General features: G+C 38.4%; 2 protein-coding genes across 4 annotated transcripts; both read right to left on the reverse strand.

Annotated features, from left to right (window-relative positions):
* Nucleotides 1–92: 92 nt before the first annotated feature.
* On the reverse strand, nt 93–8685 carry LOC115453616 (stabilizer of axonemal microtubules 2). Its single transcript, XM_037444066.1, has 13 exons — nt 8485–8685; nt 8023–8170; nt 7372–7575; nt 6865–7051; nt 6201–6343; nt 5811–5902; nt 5159–5269; nt 4691–4787; nt 4302–4488; nt 2947–3039; nt 2547–2659; nt 1892–1985; nt 93–684 (listed from the first exon to the last, which is right to left on the reverse strand). The coding sequence occupies exons 1-13, from the start codon at nt 8490–8492 to the stop codon at nt 602–604; spliced, it is 1560 nt and encodes a 519-aa protein (XP_037299963.1). The 5' UTR covers nt 8493–8685; the 3' UTR covers nt 93–601.
* Nucleotides 8686–8925: 240 nt separating this feature from the next.
* On the reverse strand, nt 8926–16723 carry LOC115453615 (NSFL1 cofactor p47). Of its 3 annotated transcripts, none has more exons than XM_030182333.2 (9): nt 16470–16723; nt 15276–15501; nt 14085–14190; nt 13400–13485; nt 13026–13078; nt 12583–12698; nt 11908–12039; nt 11443–11569; nt 8926–10418 (listed from the first exon to the last, which is right to left on the reverse strand). In XM_030182333.2, the coding sequence occupies exons 1-9, from the start codon at nt 16572–16574 to the stop codon at nt 10203–10205; spliced, it is 1167 nt and encodes a 388-aa protein (XP_030038193.1). In that variant the 5' UTR covers nt 16575–16723; the 3' UTR covers nt 8926–10202. The 3 variants fall into 3 exon arrangements, with proteins under 3 accessions (XP_030038193.1, XP_030038191.1, XP_030038194.1); XM_030182331.2 differs by having other exon boundaries at nt 12583–12701; XM_030182334.2 differs by having other exon boundaries at nt 12583–12701; nt 16404–16482.
* Nucleotides 16724–17364: the final 641 nt, after the last annotated feature.

Here is a 17364-nt window from a genome sequence, read left to right on the forward strand (position 1 = left end):
CGTGGCATGACAGATTCTCTTCTGACCTCATGCCATACTGCCTACGCAGATGTAAATATAATGTTAAAAAGGTAGATAAAAACAGAAAACGATTTATAATAATTCATATAATATTTATCTAAAATAAAATGATGGGCATAAACACATGACAACTTTATAACATCAAAAAAACAATTTATCACTATCAACAATGTCTTATAATACAATGATCATAGGCTATAACCATAGAAAATGTACTGACCAATACCCACACAAAACGGACCACTCTGTTAGAAAGAGACGAAGTGATTGCGGCCAATATTTGTCTTTTCTGTAGGCCAATAACATGCCTATATCCTATGACTATAGTCCGAACAATTGCTATCTTTCTCACACTCTTTTGTCCATATTGGTAAGACGCACAGTTCATTTTCTACGTCAAAGTAATGGTTAGCGTCGACCGAGCGCCAAATCGAACCAAGTCGGATCCCTAAATCCCGTGTTTTATGTTCAGAAACTAATTTCGAGAGGTATCATCCACGTTGAATATAATTTCACAGCGTCATTTCGTAAACGAGCCGATTACACTTGAATTTATCACAGGCAAAAGTATGACGCGTCATTACGTGCAACACTCCGCTTTGGGGAATGTGCACGCGCAGGGGTCCGTCGCGATGCACTCCGCGGGGCAGATGCAGTCGCACGCTGAAACAAAATGGAAAAATAATACACTAGCAGCCGTTATCAATAAACATGTAGGGTACACTATTACAACACCAACATTATATAGGTACATCCGAACAAACGCAACATATAATAAACTCCGATTTATCACTACATAGTATAAAACAAAGTCGCTTTCTCTGTCCATACCTTTGTATGCTTAAATCTTTTAAACTACGCAACGGATTTTGATGCGGTTTTTTTAATAGATGAGTGATTCAAGAGGAAGGTTTACATGTATAATAACATCCATTAAATAGTGGAGAAATATTGCACCCGTGCGAAGCCGGGCGGGTCGCTAGGATTTATATAAATTTAAATTTATCGTATCCAACGTGTCAGTTTTCATTAAGAAGGAACCCCAAACCTCCCTAAAAACAGTCCAAATCTTAATCTTCAATCTGATTTCGAGAATGAACCAATCAAAATAACTTATTTGAAAGCGTGTCAAAAACACTTGGTTCTGATTGGTCCATTTTTGAGATAGATAAAAAAAAACGTTTGGGATCGTTTATTGAAAATAGGGGAAAATGACAAGACGAGGAATCTGTCCAATTAATGATATGTAGTCATGCTTGCTTATAAACAGTATCAATACCCTTCACATTCCAGTCTGTGTGATTCAATCCACAGTATTTACATCGACCATACTGTGCTTCAAACCAGTAACACAGCGTTTGTATACTGTGGCTCCACTTCTTATGCAATTGTCTTTGCAGTTATCTCTGCAATTGTGGTAGCTAACCAGACGGACTAACCCCCAAAGGCAATTCTTCTGCGCTCGGTCTCAAATACAAGCCCATGCACTTGGAGAAATGTGTCGCGGCCCTAAGCACACAATACAGTGTGTACCACATGGTTGCAATTACACATTGAGGCCTAAAGGGACCGCGAACATATCCCCTCCGCCCATCCTTGACAGTTCCCATCCTTCCCACATTTCCTCCCTTACTCTCCACCAGGCCTCTACAGTCGTTATCCCGGAGGATTCCAGTATCTCATTCGCAGATTTCCCCAACATTTGACTGCAGAGACGAATACTTAAAAAACCAGACGGTCTGTCTCATACAACAAACCTACCACTTAATGAATATAAATCACTTTTTATAGGCTCATCAAAAATAGACCACAAACATAGCTAATTAGAATACAAATTGAAATACCTCAAACTATGTGTTCAGATACATACGTTTGCAGTCACCATATGAGCAGGGGTCCATGTACTGCGTACAGTCCTCGCCGGGCGGCATGAACGACGACTTGTACACGGTGGTGCCCTCCAACTACAAGCAGAGTTATGGATCGAATTAGTTCCTTTCTTTAATGGGTACGAGGAAATGAACTCTGTACACCACACGGTAAGTGCTTATTTATTTATATATATTACATTTATAGACATTACCATTACAGGTATTACCCCAATGCGATAATATCTTATACCGGTGTGTTTAAACAAAATACCATTACACAAGTATATGGCCTGCAAAGTGCAATTCAAGAGACCGTTGACATCACGCACCAGCTGATCTATCGCGCTATCTCTTTCTCACACACGCAATGTTATGGCCGATGACAATCGGTGACGTCACAGTTTACTATTACTGTTATTTGACACCTATCTCATCCACAAAATATCAAAACTTTATAACTTACTTATTATTGTGTGGATTTCGAAAGTTCTTTTTCCGTTAGATTTTGGATGACATGTTTTTTTTTAATATCAAAAATATAAGTAAGTACCCTATTATTCGATAACGATTTTTTTCAGTTTTATCATGTTAGGAATCGCCAGCTCTCTAACATGTCTTCGATTACGCAAGCGGTCTTACACCCTGTATACTCACCCGCTGGCACGGCTTCTGGTACTGTCCCTTGCAGGCCCAGGGCGGGCGCTGCGGCGCAGGCGCGCACACCGGCTGATACGACATTTTCTGCGTCGTACTGCTCTCCATCTTGGCTGCACAGAACATGATGCACATCAAATAATATACAATTAAAAATCCTCGTAATATATATATCCTTGCCGAAAATGTAAATATCGTAATTTCAGCAACAAATTCACGTGCTACAAAGATGGCTTATATATCGTTAAATATTTATAAATTATAGTTCACCGACTTAAATGATGAGTTCTTAATCTCATTCACAATCCAGTGCAAGATCCAAAATTATATTTCAGTTATTTGTTAAAAAGTGTACATTATTTTCCAATTATAATATTTACGTCATAGTAGTTTCACTGACCTGCGGGCTTCTCGTAGCATTTGACCGGGGCATACGATTCTGGCACCGGAATTCGCCCAGGATCAATAAACGACATGCGGTTGATCGTACGATCTGAAACAATAGCACGACCAAGAAGCATACAAGAGACAACCCTACAGATTTGTGACGGAAAGGAATAATGAAATTTTCCACTTGGTGCCAACCCTATTGAAAGTCCAGGACTGAACTCAGTTTTAACTGTAAAAATATAATCTATTGTAAGCAAAATGTAAATCCGTGTATTGACCTTAACATAAGTGTATCAGATTGTGTCACTCTAGTATTAAGGGCTGTGGATTTTTAATAAATAAATTAGTAAAATCAAAGAGCATATCTTATGAGTGGTTAGACACATAGTTGCATCTGCAATACACATCTATACTATTATATAAAGCTGAAGAGTTTATTTGTTTGTTTGTTTGTTTGAACGCGCTAATCTCAGGAACTACCGGTCCAATCAGAAAAAATATTTTTGCGTTGGATAGCCCTTTGTTCGTGGAGTGCTATAGGCTATATATCATCACGCTATACCCAATAGGAGCGGAGCAGTAATGGCTAATCTCAGGAACTACCGGTCCAAACTGAAAAATTCTTTTTGCGTTGGATAGCCCTTTGTTCGTGGAGTGCTATAAGCTATATATCATCACGCTATACCCAATAGGAGCGGAGCAGTAATGGCTATTCTTAGGAACTACCGATTCGAACTGAAAAATTATTTGTGTTGAATAGTCCTTTGTTTGTGGAGTGCTCAAAGTTATATATCATCACGCTAAGACCAATAGGAGCGGAGCAGTAATGGCTAATCTCAGGAACTATTGATTTCAACTGAAAAAATCGTTTTGTGTTGCATAGCTCTTTATTTGTGGAGCGCTATAGGCTATATATCATCACGCTATGACCAATAGGAGCGGAGCAGTTATGAAACATGTTGCAAAAACGGGGAAAATTATTAGTTTTGAGAGCTTCCGTTGCGTGCGCTGCGTAAACGGTTAAAGTTATGCAACAATGATTTATGACGGGATTGTTCCTCTTAAAAAGTTCTAAAAAATATATTATGAAACAAAGTCCCCTGCTACATCTGTCTGCCTGAACGTATTAAACTCAAAAACTATCCAACGTATTAAGATGAAATTTGGTGTGGAGACAGTTAGACCCTGGGAAGAACATAGGCTCCCGGGAAACTACTTCTTTTATAACGAAAAACTTTAGCCTGAAAAACTTTATAACGCGGGTGGAGCCGCGAGCAAAAGCTAGTGATAAATAAATCTCTAGTCAAAACACGTTACGAATATTTTCCTTCCATTTGTAGTGTGCAAGTTGACACCTATACTCACTCTCAAACGGTTGTTCCACACAATGGTATTTATTATCCGGCTTGAAGGACTCCCGTATAGCGGACGGCTTGGCGACGTAGTCGTGTCGCTGCGTGGTGATGTTCTGCATGGGGCCCTGACCCCACATGTCGTGGTGACAGGGCCGGATCGACTGAGTGATGCACACTGGGTTCGGCAAGTACGACAACTGAAAACAGATCAGATCATTAAAGTAACATACTTTCAAAGTTTTTTTTTTTATTATTGTGTTAAAGTATTTGCTGAAGTGGTACCTTGTTTTAGGGCCTATGCAGACACGGTAACTGATTTATAAACGCCGAAGACGCGCTTCAAACCTGATTTAAACGCGTTGCATGACATCATAACGTGATCTGCTTTATAAAAGTTACCTTTTGCACGGTGTCTCCTTCCATCTGGGCGGTGGAGGGGACCAAGTTGGGCGACGGCTTCACCGGCTGAGGTATCGACGCCGTGGCGGGCATGTAACTGAAGCAAATCATATTTGACGTAGAAATAAATCAAGGTCCAGGGGACGTAATTGGTCATTTTCCTGGGGGATTCGTGTCCCACCATCTAAAAATAGTGACTTCTTAATTGCAGTAATTGGTAATTTGCCTGGGAGATCCGTATCCCACAGTCTACAAATAGTGACTTGTGTCTTCATAATTGCAGATGAGTAAATTCCTAAATAAAAAAAATCCACATAAAGTCTTTCTTAATGTATGGCTATAGTTTTTATTATAAATTATTTATATGCTTCTGTTCATATCTTGAGATGGGCATCACGAAACTATAGTGGCCACGGCCCAAATACCAACCCCTCTTCCTCCATAGCCCGTACTATTTAAACGGGATACCTGTTTTTGTAAATGGTCTGCGTTTCGAATCTCTTCGACGCCGTCACGGGGTTGGTGCAGCTGTCCGGTATGATGGCGCGTCGGCGGCAGTCGCTCGCCGCGTCCAGGAAACTGGAATATCGTGACATGACAATTGCTGGTGGTGATATATTTGTATCTCCACTGATTTAGACCGATTGCCGTCGATTTTGGTCACTTCACCAGATGTAAAACCACGACAGTAGCCCACGTGGTTGTGTCGCGAAAATCGCCTCTATAACCAGCATAAATATATAGACTAGCGAGAGACAATCATCAGTCATCAATCAATAGGTCTGGATGCGACTACAATACATCGGAAGCTGTGTTATCATGTTTATCATGGTCGTAAAGAAATTTGGTACTGATAACAAGATGTTTATACATAATCAGTCTTACTTATATAAAAATTTCGCAAAGCTACGGTTAGTTAAAATACAAATTTACTTGATCAGGTGTAAGTCAAAACAGGCCATATGTCTCTTAATAAGGTTTAAACTAGAAACCGGTGATGTTTAACAACTGTTTAAGCAATTCTTAATCAACTCTTAACTGCTATAACAAATTCATAAGTAAGACTGAATATATCTACTGAACTTTCTAAAGGAGGATGTAATAGTGTAACAAATCCTACCTCATGGTATACGTCGTGTTGGTGTCTAGTTTCTGACAGGGCTTCTGGTACTGTCCCTTGCAAGCCCATGGCACTGGCTCCTTTGGTAAGATCTTTAAAAACCAATACCTATATTACTAACGGCTTACAAATTTGATACAAGAAGCAATATCATAACTTCTAGAAATAAAATAGTGTCGACTCTTAGATCTAGCTGTAGCGTCTATAGATATAGAATGGACAATCCTGGGTGAGATTTCCAGATTGCGCAACACTTAAAAGTTTTTCTTACACTATTTACCCAAAATTGTTCCAGAATCTGCTAGCGCGATATGAGTAAAGCTTATAACCTAAAAATAGCCGTACACAAATATTATAAAACACTTATTCTTATTATGGTTACTTCAATACCTGGTTGGGCATGAAACTCATCTTGTGCGTGGTACTGCCGTCCATCTTAGCGGCCGGCTTCTCATAGCAGCGCTCCGGGGCGAACGACTTGGTCGGCGCCATCCGCTCCGGCGGCACGTAAGACAGCTTGTTTATCGTGCGATCTGCAGTCACAATGAACAAATAAGCTTTTTATACTATTCTAATCCTCTGATCTATTCTAGTATATTCGTATCTCTATTACAAACTATATTCGATTCCAGTTCAGCCATGCTGCCTTGTTTATACGGGGCTACACGTCAAAGCAACTCCACTGTGATAGTATGTGAAGTGACGTTCGATTAGATTATCGTAGACGACAGATGATTATCCTTTGCCAGTCGACACCATGCCCTGTTAGAAACCGAATATACGCAGGCTAATCCCGGAACACAACGTTTTACGCCTTGTGTTCCTACGTTAGTCGCTAACCGGGCTAATTCAAGTATCCTACCACTATTTTCTTATATTTTTTTAACATGCTTCTGCTTTTTAGACTTAAATAGAGAAATACAATTAAAACACCGGTCTTATTTTATCACGGTCTGGGGAGCCAAATTTGTAATCACCTATAGTCACCACGTACACAAATAGGATAAGAAAAATGGGCCCAGATCACTAAACAAATTTCATTTCAAATACCCACTCTCAAACGGCTGCTCAATAGCATGGAACTTCGGTGCCGGCTTAAAGCTTTCCCGCAGCACGCACGGCTTAGCGACGTAGTCGTGCCGCTGCGTAGTGAGGTTCTGCATGGGGCCCTGACCCCACATGTCATGGTGACAGGGCCGGATCGACTGAGTGATGCACACAGGATTCGGCAGGTACGACAACTGAACACAAAATCAATTTTATTTCCTACTCTGTAAAAAGATACACTAGATATTTAAATTTTATAAATGTTTACTCTACTCTCAGGTGGAAATGCAGTTTCCACTAAAAAATAAAGGGTAAGAATTTTGTTTTTTTCAAAAGCAGTTTATATGATAGGTATAAAGGTTACTACAAAAATCATTGTCAAAATATCTATAAACTAAAAGTATATCTATCGTGTCCATGGTCTGTGGACCGGAATCCCGAGTTCATTAAAAAAAAATAACTGACGTGCACACGTGCACATAATTCAAGACTTGTTCAATAGATCATATCTCACCTTCTGGACAGTGCATCCCTCCATAGGTTCGCAGCTTGGCACCAGATTGGGCGAGGGCTTGCGCGCTTCCCCTCTCAGGTTCTTGCAGCCGTCGACGGGCAGGTATGACAGTTTGTACGTGGTATAGCTGTCCACGGGGGCCGAGGGTTTCGTGTAGCAGCGGCGGGGCGCATAAGACTCGGGGATCTTTGGCTGCTTATAGCACTGGGAGGGATCAAACTTATGTGTTACCAGAAGAGCATAGGTGTTAAATCACTTACAAACTTGTATTATTTACCACCATTTTCATCGTATCCGTTTTTGATCCTAGTTTTTGACATGCTTACAAAATCTTATTTTCATTACTTTTTTGTCGGAATCGAATGAAAAATCAAGATTGGGATCATTTATTCGAAATGGGCGACTATCGATTCATGAACATTTAGAACCAGAGACATTCGATTTCGATGAGGAAACCGTTTAATGTCCGTTTCTGAGAATATCTTTAGGACTCCATTCAAACAGATTTATACATGCTTTTCCGTTAAATTCATAGAAAATTTTTAAATATTAATTCAAAATTCACTCAAAATATTAAAATATTTTCCAGCCAAAATTCCTCTTACTAAGATGACGTTACTTCATCCTGAATCATAGCATCGCAATACCAACCGGCTTTACAATGGGCGGCTTCCCGCAGCAGCAGGACCTGCAGGGACAGGGATGCTCCTGCTTGCCGTCCATGGGCTTGCCGTCTTGCAGGCCGGACTTCACGCCGGCAGACAACGCGCATGGCGCCGCGGCAGGGCATGGCACACACCTGAACACCCTCACTACTATATACATGGCTAGCTAAGAAAGGCGACCTAAGGGTACCCAGGCTCCTGAAGATTTTTGTAGTTATAAATAAACCAAGCAATTTGAAATAGATTGGACATTGATTCTAGCACCGAAAAATACCTATACTACTGAAAATGTTATCCATACCATATTAGCAGGAGAGGACATTGTAAGCCGTGTCTAAAAAAAACCTTAGGCCATCATTATTCGAACGGGAACTATTAAAGATTCCTATTGTACAGCCAATGCCGGAATAGAAACGGTCATTAAAATAGAATATGACAATTTACTTACTCAGGCATAATTTATCCTCAAGTTTAAACCAAGTAGAATAGAATAACGAAATAAAAACAATGCATATAAAACTAAAAACTAATCTAAAATTAAACTGAAATGATTTTTATAAATACATTGCCACTAAAATATGGAAAATATATTTTTCGAAAACTGTCACTTTATCATTTGTTTCGTGTATTTTTCATTGAAGCATTTGCTCGTTGATTTTTAAAAAGGTTGGGGTATAGGTTTTAAGCAAATTGTGTTATGTTGTTAACGTCTATTGTGAAATTCTATTGCTCTAAGTATAAAATCTAGAGCATTATAATAAAGTAGAAAATTGGTATGATATTTTTTAATACTTACGGCTAAAGCAACTGACGTTGCTATTATTGGTCTCTAAATATTCCATTTCTTCAATGTTCAGGGTTCAAAACTAAAGGTTTTAATAAAACGCTGTTTATAATTCAAATTGTTTATCTCTACGACTTACATATTCAGTGTACAAAAGATCACCCATAACTCGAGTGAAATACGAATGCTGAACCTACTTTGTGATACTAATGTCATACTATTTTTTATATCCACTGCTGAGACACCAGGAGACTAACATACACGTTTTATAAATCCGGCTCTAAGGACCAAAACATAATTGAAACCTTTTGCTATTATCATAAAATTGAAATACCTTTGAACCATGTATATATCCCAAAGATATTTCGAGATATTTACTATTTTGAGGTTTTTTCAGGGAATTTGCAATGACAAGAAATTTCACTGATGTCGCATGTAGTTGAGTAGATGGACCATTGACTGATATTATCTGTGGTTTCTTTATCAGTGTCATTATTGAAGATAAAGGCGACTGCAGACTAAAAAGCTTGTAAAGTGATTTATCCATAGCATTGTGGTGCGGCCCTGGTGGACTTTGTTGCGCAGACGCATGTTTGTAAGCCCACAGCGATGTTCATCCCGGCTAAGAGCTTTTTAATACTCACATAGACTCAAATGGATGTATACAAAAGATCATATTGATATATTACAGAGCAATTAATATGGAATGACCTGTATATATATACATTCATCTAGCGTTGATCATATATCAAGACTACCTCCTTGGAGACTAACAAAGATGCCTCCCTACAATTGTTAACGTTTATAGGCAAAAAATGATACGATAAGTCTATCGCTAGGATATGTCATTCCCATACATAAAGTTAGCGTTAACGATTATAGAAAGCCATCTGAACTACAACTCCAGGTCTGTAAGAGCCTGTCTCATAAGTTTCAAGTCAATTTAATTTGAAAGTTATCATATTAAACACCCAATATACATAGTATGTACTATTGATTTTCGAACATAGATTAGAGTGACTTTTGAATTTGGTCGGCCTGTATATTTATGTGATGAGTAACATATCCGCAAAGTTGAGCAATCTTGTCTTACAGTCGTTTTCAATTAACGATCCTGATCACAATCTTCAATCCCGATTCCTAGAATGAACCAATCAAAATGCCTCATTTGTAAGCATATCAAAAAACTGCTCTGATTGGTCGATTTTGAGACAGATCGAAAGAAGCGATCGGGATTGTTCATTGACGACAGCGGACGTTAACGTTGCGGATAACATTTACTTGTATTGTGAAACAGGACCTTTAACTTCACTATATCGAGACTACCTCAGGTGTAAAAGTGGCATAAATAAGACGCGTGTAGTTCAACACATGTATTTGGACTATTTGAGCCGCTGCAGCACGGTGGAGTTGAGGAGGTTGGCGGCGGCGAGCGTGGCCGCGGGGTCGGCCAGCTCGGCGCTGGGGAACGTCGTCACCAGCGCGAACGGACGCAGCTGGTACGCGGGCTCCGCGCGGGACACGTACGCCGACAGGTCCGCCACCGTGTGCGAGTGGTTGAACCGGCCCGTCAGCCGGCTGCCGTCTGCTAGGCGGAACTGTACACACACATTCATTATTAACATTGCTGGGTAAGGGGCCGTTCAAGTATTACGTAACGCAATTTATACGGTGGGTCTTGTAAAACGTTACGATGCGTTATAGGGGCGGGACAGGGGGTATGTACGAGTTATGTTACTTTGGTTTTTTTATTTTAAAATAATAACAAAGGTATTTTAGCGATTTTCCGGTACAAGCGTGTTTCAAGGGGGTGGGGGAGGTCAAAAATTGCGTTACGTAATACTTGAACGGCCCCTAAGAACTTGACAAGTCTTTTTTGATACGGGCACGGCAGTGATCCCACTGCACCTGATGGTAAATGGAGTAGAGACCAATAGAATGTCGACGAGGGATGATTACCCCTCAGGAGTCGACACAATTTCATTTCATTTCATCATTACATGAAACCCGCCATAGTGGACAAACGATACCAATCTCAATCTTCAATCCAATTCTGAGAAAGAATCAATCAACATTAACTCATTTATAAGCATGTCAAATAACACCTTGTTCTGATTGGTTAATTTTAAAATAGATCGAAAAAAGAGTTTGGGATTGTTTATTGAAAATGGCGGTTAAACGCGCCAAAGTGCGTTACGTTCTTTTTACGCACGGTCATAAGGTGTAGTATAGAGAATAAGGCCCGAGGCCACTTACATAATGGAATCGCGTATTAACTCATGCGATAGGATCCTTTCTTTTAATTTTATGCATGGTGCTTTACAACCAACCTATCTAGTTGTAAAGGTCCTTATCCTTGAGGCTAAAACGCCTCCATAGTTCATTATTTTGTCTCCCGCTTTGCTATGGCGGGAAAGTGGACAATTAATACTTCCAACTCCTCCCTATCTTTCTATTTGATGAATGACAAATTAGTTTTCCCCGAGACTCGCCGAGCTTCACTGCTCGGTGTCATACAATGTCACTACTGATCCTGGCTTACAGGTGTTGTAGTGGTTGGTGTGAGGGCGGGAAAGTCTCTAACTCATGTCGAATGCAATGTTCGAGTGATGGTAACTGTACCTGCACGGTGGTGGTGGGCTGGTCGGGGTCGAGCCCGACGGCGTCCTGCGCGGTGCGCTGGTTGGCGGCGCGGTCGGACGCGTCGCTCGCCACCGGCGCCGTCGCGCCCACCGTCGGCGGCGTCGGGCTGCACAACATTATATTACTACCACTAAATTCTAAAAACAGTTTTTTATAATAAATTAAGTGTCGTTAGTTTTTGAATAACTAACTCCAAACCTTCCATTACAAAGCAGTATTACACTGTATTACTCTCATTACAGTGAGATGTTAGGTGATCAGTCTCAATGCGCCGCAATTATACGCCACAAGCCAGCAGAAAACAAGACAAGAAATCTTAATATTTGACGAAGATAATATTATATATAATTATAGTAGAAGAACTGGGCACTAATCGCACCTCTGCATGTCGTTTCAAAGAAATAAGGATTGAGTGAGTATATCTGTGTGTGTCATATACTTTACCTGCCGAGCAAGTGTCCCTTGCCGGTGAAGGCGGGCGGCTTGACCATGTGCTTGGGGCACTCCTCGTGGCGGCGGTCCTGCAGGCTCACGCGCACCTCGCCGCCCAGCCCCGCCAGCTCCGGCGGGATCTCACTGCGACACAACACTACTATCAACTCACTATTATGACTATAGTCCTCTCCAACACCTCGTAGAGACAACTCATTCCCAGCAGTGGGATATAATATTGAGGTGGTGGTACTACATATCATCACTAGCTTTATCCGAAATAAATATACGACTGAGCACTTTAATGGAGTAAAAAGTTTCATATTGTTATGTTCAAGACGGTAGGGTGGTATTAATAGTAGCAATAGATTTTCGCTCTGAAGTGCGTTGTTACCATGAGAGATGCTGTCAAAATAGCCACTATTTATTATACCCATATTACGCTTAAATGATATCTTAAGACACAACATGAGGTAGATTTTGACAGCTGTTTTGTTTATTTAACATCACAGTCTCAGCTGAAAACAAGCTATAAATAACAGCTTAAGATTGAATAATTAAATAGTTCAATACATTAAATGTCTACTTGAAATGTTCATTCAACAATATTTCCATTTGGACCAAACATGCAAACACACTTACAAACATCTTCATTTACAACACCAGTAAGATATTGGTGTGATTTACCTCCGTCGCACGCAGCTGAGGAACTCCGCGTTCTCCGGGTCGGAGTAGAGTCGCAGCGCGCCGCCGTCCACCGAGAAGCCTTCCCGGTACAGACACAGCCGCACTAGCCGCGAGTTCTCCTGGGACAAAACGCCATTACTACAATATATATAATTTGCATAATTGTGTCGACTGCCGATGGGTTTCAGATAAATTCTATTAGACCCCACTCTACTCACCATCAAGAAGATAGAAGTCACTAAAAAACTTTCTTCTTTGTTTTTTTTGTGTAAAATTCCCGTTAGATCCATAATCCTTACCCAACATATTTTATTTAAAAGTTTTACTGACTAAAAACCCATAGGGGTTTTTATATTCTATATAATTTTATTGACTTATGCAATATCAAAATCATCCTGTATAATAAAAAAAAACAAATGTAAATGTTTCAATTAGATGCTCACCTGCGATTGTGTGTTCGACGGTGTGACTTGTTCATGATCGTCTGCCGTTTGACCTGCGAGACACAGATGTTTATTTATTTATATGAATATTTATTAGTTTATTTTAGTTTAGTTAATTATTTTATACAGACTTGGTGAAGACAGTGGCAAGATGTGTATTGAATGGGAATATCATGCAATAGGAGCTATAAATGCGAAAAAAAACTGCAGAACATCGCCAAATAATTATAATTTAACTAGCATCGCTAACGGCAACGGCCGCGTCATAGTTTTCCGGATAAAAAGTAACCTGTGTCCTTCTTATGTTCCCAAACTATTTCCCTACCAAATCATAAAAGTACAAAACTAATATAAATAATGCGATAATATTGTACCAAGCCTGTATCCGACGCCGCTGAATACTCCTGAGCGGCCACGGCTCGTCGACGAGGGCTCGTCGTCAAACACCACGGCGCCACGTCTGTAACACATTATTTAATTTATTTAATAAAAGCTCAGCTGTAAACATTCATCACATACTGTAACTTAAGATATTGTTTGAGATATTGTTGATGTTTGTCTATTAAATAGTGACTTTAACATGCTGACTTTAATTCAACAGTGTCTCTACTGATACCAACCACACTTGAGAGTGATAATGTGTTGCACCAATAATAAAGCCTTATATATCAATAAGTGTATAAAAAACTTATAAAACATCAAAACTAAGAAATTTTAAGCTATTTTCATATCCAAAACACCAATAATATTTTTTAACAGGTACAATTTTAAATTAGCATTAAAATATATTTTATCAAATATATATGTAACCAAAAATAGATTTGTTATCTCTTTTTCATTATTTACAAGATAATAGTTAGCAAATGTGTAATAATTTTCTGTACCTAAAATATAATTTAACAATATGTATAGTCTGATCAGGTAAATATTACACCTTGCCATTGTGTGGCAAAATGTGGAACCAATTCTGTGTACGACTTTTAAAAAAAAAGCATAAATGGCACCTCCAGATCAAGATTTTCATTGCCATAGTCAGGTTATATATAATGAGTTACTCACTCTCTAACACTCTTGAACATTTCTGTCACAATGTCCTTCCTTCCTTTGCCGGGTCCTAAAATTTGCTGACCAGATCTTTCTGAACCACCCGCGTAAAAAGCTTGCGCTGCAACAATACAATAACGTACATAATAACATATTTAAAAAAATACAGAATATAAAATTATGTTCATAAAATATTAGGTGTCACTTGTGACTGCTCCTGTGAAATATCAATCCAAGATAAGATCTGTGTTCCAATTTTCATTGATAATCATTCGGCATTCAGCATGTACGACAATGACGAAGGGTGAAATTTTTCAAAAGGAAACCCGACCAAACATATAAAGTACTAATAATGTGCATACATGCACTCCGCAAATCATTCTAATGATAATTAGATTTTACATAAATTATAATGTAGTAATTTTATCCTTACGTCACAAAGACTTTGCAGCCTTTATAGCCACACATAGGACTTAGGTGTAAGTCATCCCAAAAGGCAACATTACAATATTTACCTACAATTACCTATTTTACGATTACCCAAAACATAAATCATTCTGTGAGCAATAAATAGAACAAACTAAAATAAAACATCAATAACTACATTAACTGCTGAGTAAACCTAAGCAACCAATCACAGACCTTCATCACTCTCTTTCAGTCTTGCCAACTCCTCTCTCAACGCCCTATTCTCACACAACAGTCGCTCAACTTCGCTCCTCAGTCTAACAATCTCTTCTGCCATGCCTGTATCCATTTGATTTACCGATTGGGATGACATATCTTTGGATGTTGAGTCACCAGATTGTTGGGACTGCATGGTTATGTTTTTGGAACATGTTGGTTTATCACAGAAGAACTCTTGGACATATGCCATAACTCTGTTTTTAATCCAGCCACATCTGGACTCTGGAGTTTTGGAAAGATATGTTTATTTGTTTTATTATATTATTTTTTATGGCCAGCTATCAATCATTTTTTGCTTAGCAAAGTATTTATTAAAGATGCATTTAAGATAGTTTGCAGGCCATACAATATTTATATATTAATTACAAATATGATCTAAATTCTATCTAAATATAATAACCAATAAAAGTTGTTGACAGACCTATACCTCAGAATTCAGATAGACAATCGCATTACTTCAAACACACTAACATTTTCATAGGATTGGTTGACAAGATGCCAAGATTTTATTGTGCTTACCATCCTCATCATCACTGGAACTGTCCTGATGCAAGGAATCTAACGTAGCAAAGTTTGAGGCAGTTGGTTTCTTCTGGTCTTTCTTCTGTGAAGCTTTTGGAGGTGATGCTGATGGAGACTCCATATCGCTGTCAGATAGTGTGGGAAGTGGGGCTGCCGCTGTACTCTGGCCGGTTACCACTTCATCTGCATTGCCACCATGTTCGTAAAAGCTTGATAGCGCCACCTACAATATATTATTTAAAGAACAAACATTTCATATTGTATATTTTACTTAGGCTTTTTATGTACTATAAGGGGTCATTTTCACCATGCCCTACTATATTAAACCAAATATACATCCTCATCTCTGGTAACTTTGTGCCAAAACTCAATGCTGAGTAAAAAATATTTTTGTAAAAAATTCTGGTCAACGAGACCGCATATAAAGTAAAGGAATATGTCACTATTGATCCTTTTTATTAATGCAAGGTGAATTGGTGGTTTTATGGTTCACCTTAGAACCAATGTATCCTTCTGTTACATATTACACTTTATGCATCATTATCCAAATTGCCTATCAATAAATTTTATTTTTTTACTATAGGATTGGACATGATCAATGTCAATGTATAATAAAAAAAATACTTATTATTCAATAACATGATGTTTGAAATGTTGGTACTATTGTAATCAATCACAAAATGATTTGTTTTGTTCTAAATCTAAAACATAGGTTTAGCTTGCATTGGAAACATAAATACATGATGCAAGAATGTTTTTATTTTGAGTGTAATCACTGTCCTTGAACACTGATTTATATTTAAGTTACATATAAACATAAACCAAGAAAACATTGTTTAATTGTAACAATGCTACTAAAACCAATAAAAAATTACTACTTTGGTATTACATCAGCTTGAGGTTAGTTACATTGCACCGGATACGCCTGTGAAACCTTACAAAATCAGAAATTTCCAATTTGTATTCATTGGTTTCTAAAATCATGCTTAGATTATTGCAAAATCATTTCTTACGAACTAGAACAAAACAGCTCTAATCAGACGGAAACGGAGAAAATTTATTTCATAAACTTAAATACGGATTGGCTTCCTAAAATCTACGTATAGTTAATTTGAGAAAACCTACCGAATCGGATGAAACTACATAGAATAAACGCAAAATTAAAACTCAAAAATACGGCAAAGCACTCACTTCAAGTTGCCAGTTTGACGACTCCAAAAAGAATCTACTTCGAGCCTCGTCCGTGCCGGTCACATCGCAAAATTGTCGTAAAGTTTCTTCTTTATTAGCCGACATTATGAACACTTATTTTATTTCTGACTTGAATTTTTAACATTCACAAGATTTTCCATGAAAACGTCGATGACTTGCTCGGATTCGGCTTTTTATCGTAATTGTGGCAGAACTGTCACCCGTCCCAGTGCTGCCAATGGAAAATCATAATTAATCTCAGTAATAGTGTCCGACAAACATTGATTTCTGACCGAATCCGAATACGAAAACTACACCGTCCGAAACCGAAAGGTAACAAATTTATGGAAATTCAGTCCAAGATGATGGTGATGATGATACAACCTACGGGAATTCACAGAAATAGGTCATAGATGTATTGAAACCAATTTTTGAGATTAATAATTAACTTTGTCCGTATAACGTTGCATTAGTATTTAAAAGTTATGGTGTTTATATGTATAATTAATAAATAAATAATATCAATATGAAATATATGAAAACTTAAAAAAAAAATACCGTGCAATTTGTTAAGAAAATATTTCAAAGCAAAATGAATATTTTTTTTTCATTCCATTTTGATGATTGTTAAGAATTTTAGGCCACACGGTTCTTATTGACCACCGAAAGTGTTCTTTTAGCCAAAGGCGAATCTTCGGTTGGAAACAATATTACTACAATATAAATTCCTTAGTTTTTATTTATTTCGGAAATTCCCAGATAATTGATAGCATAGTCATATTATACGAATTTGACGAGCCCTACCCACAGAGCTCCAAGTTTTCTTGTTATTGTTGAATAAGTATTTATGTTGCACAATAGTACATATATATATTTACGGTTTTTACCTACTTTT

Source organism: Manduca sexta, chromosome 5 (genome assembly GCF_014839805.1).
Source record: "Manduca sexta isolate Smith_Timp_Sample1 chromosome 5, JHU_Msex_v1.0, whole genome shotgun sequence".
NCBI lineage: Eukaryota > Metazoa > Arthropoda > Insecta > Lepidoptera > Sphingidae > Manduca > Manduca sexta.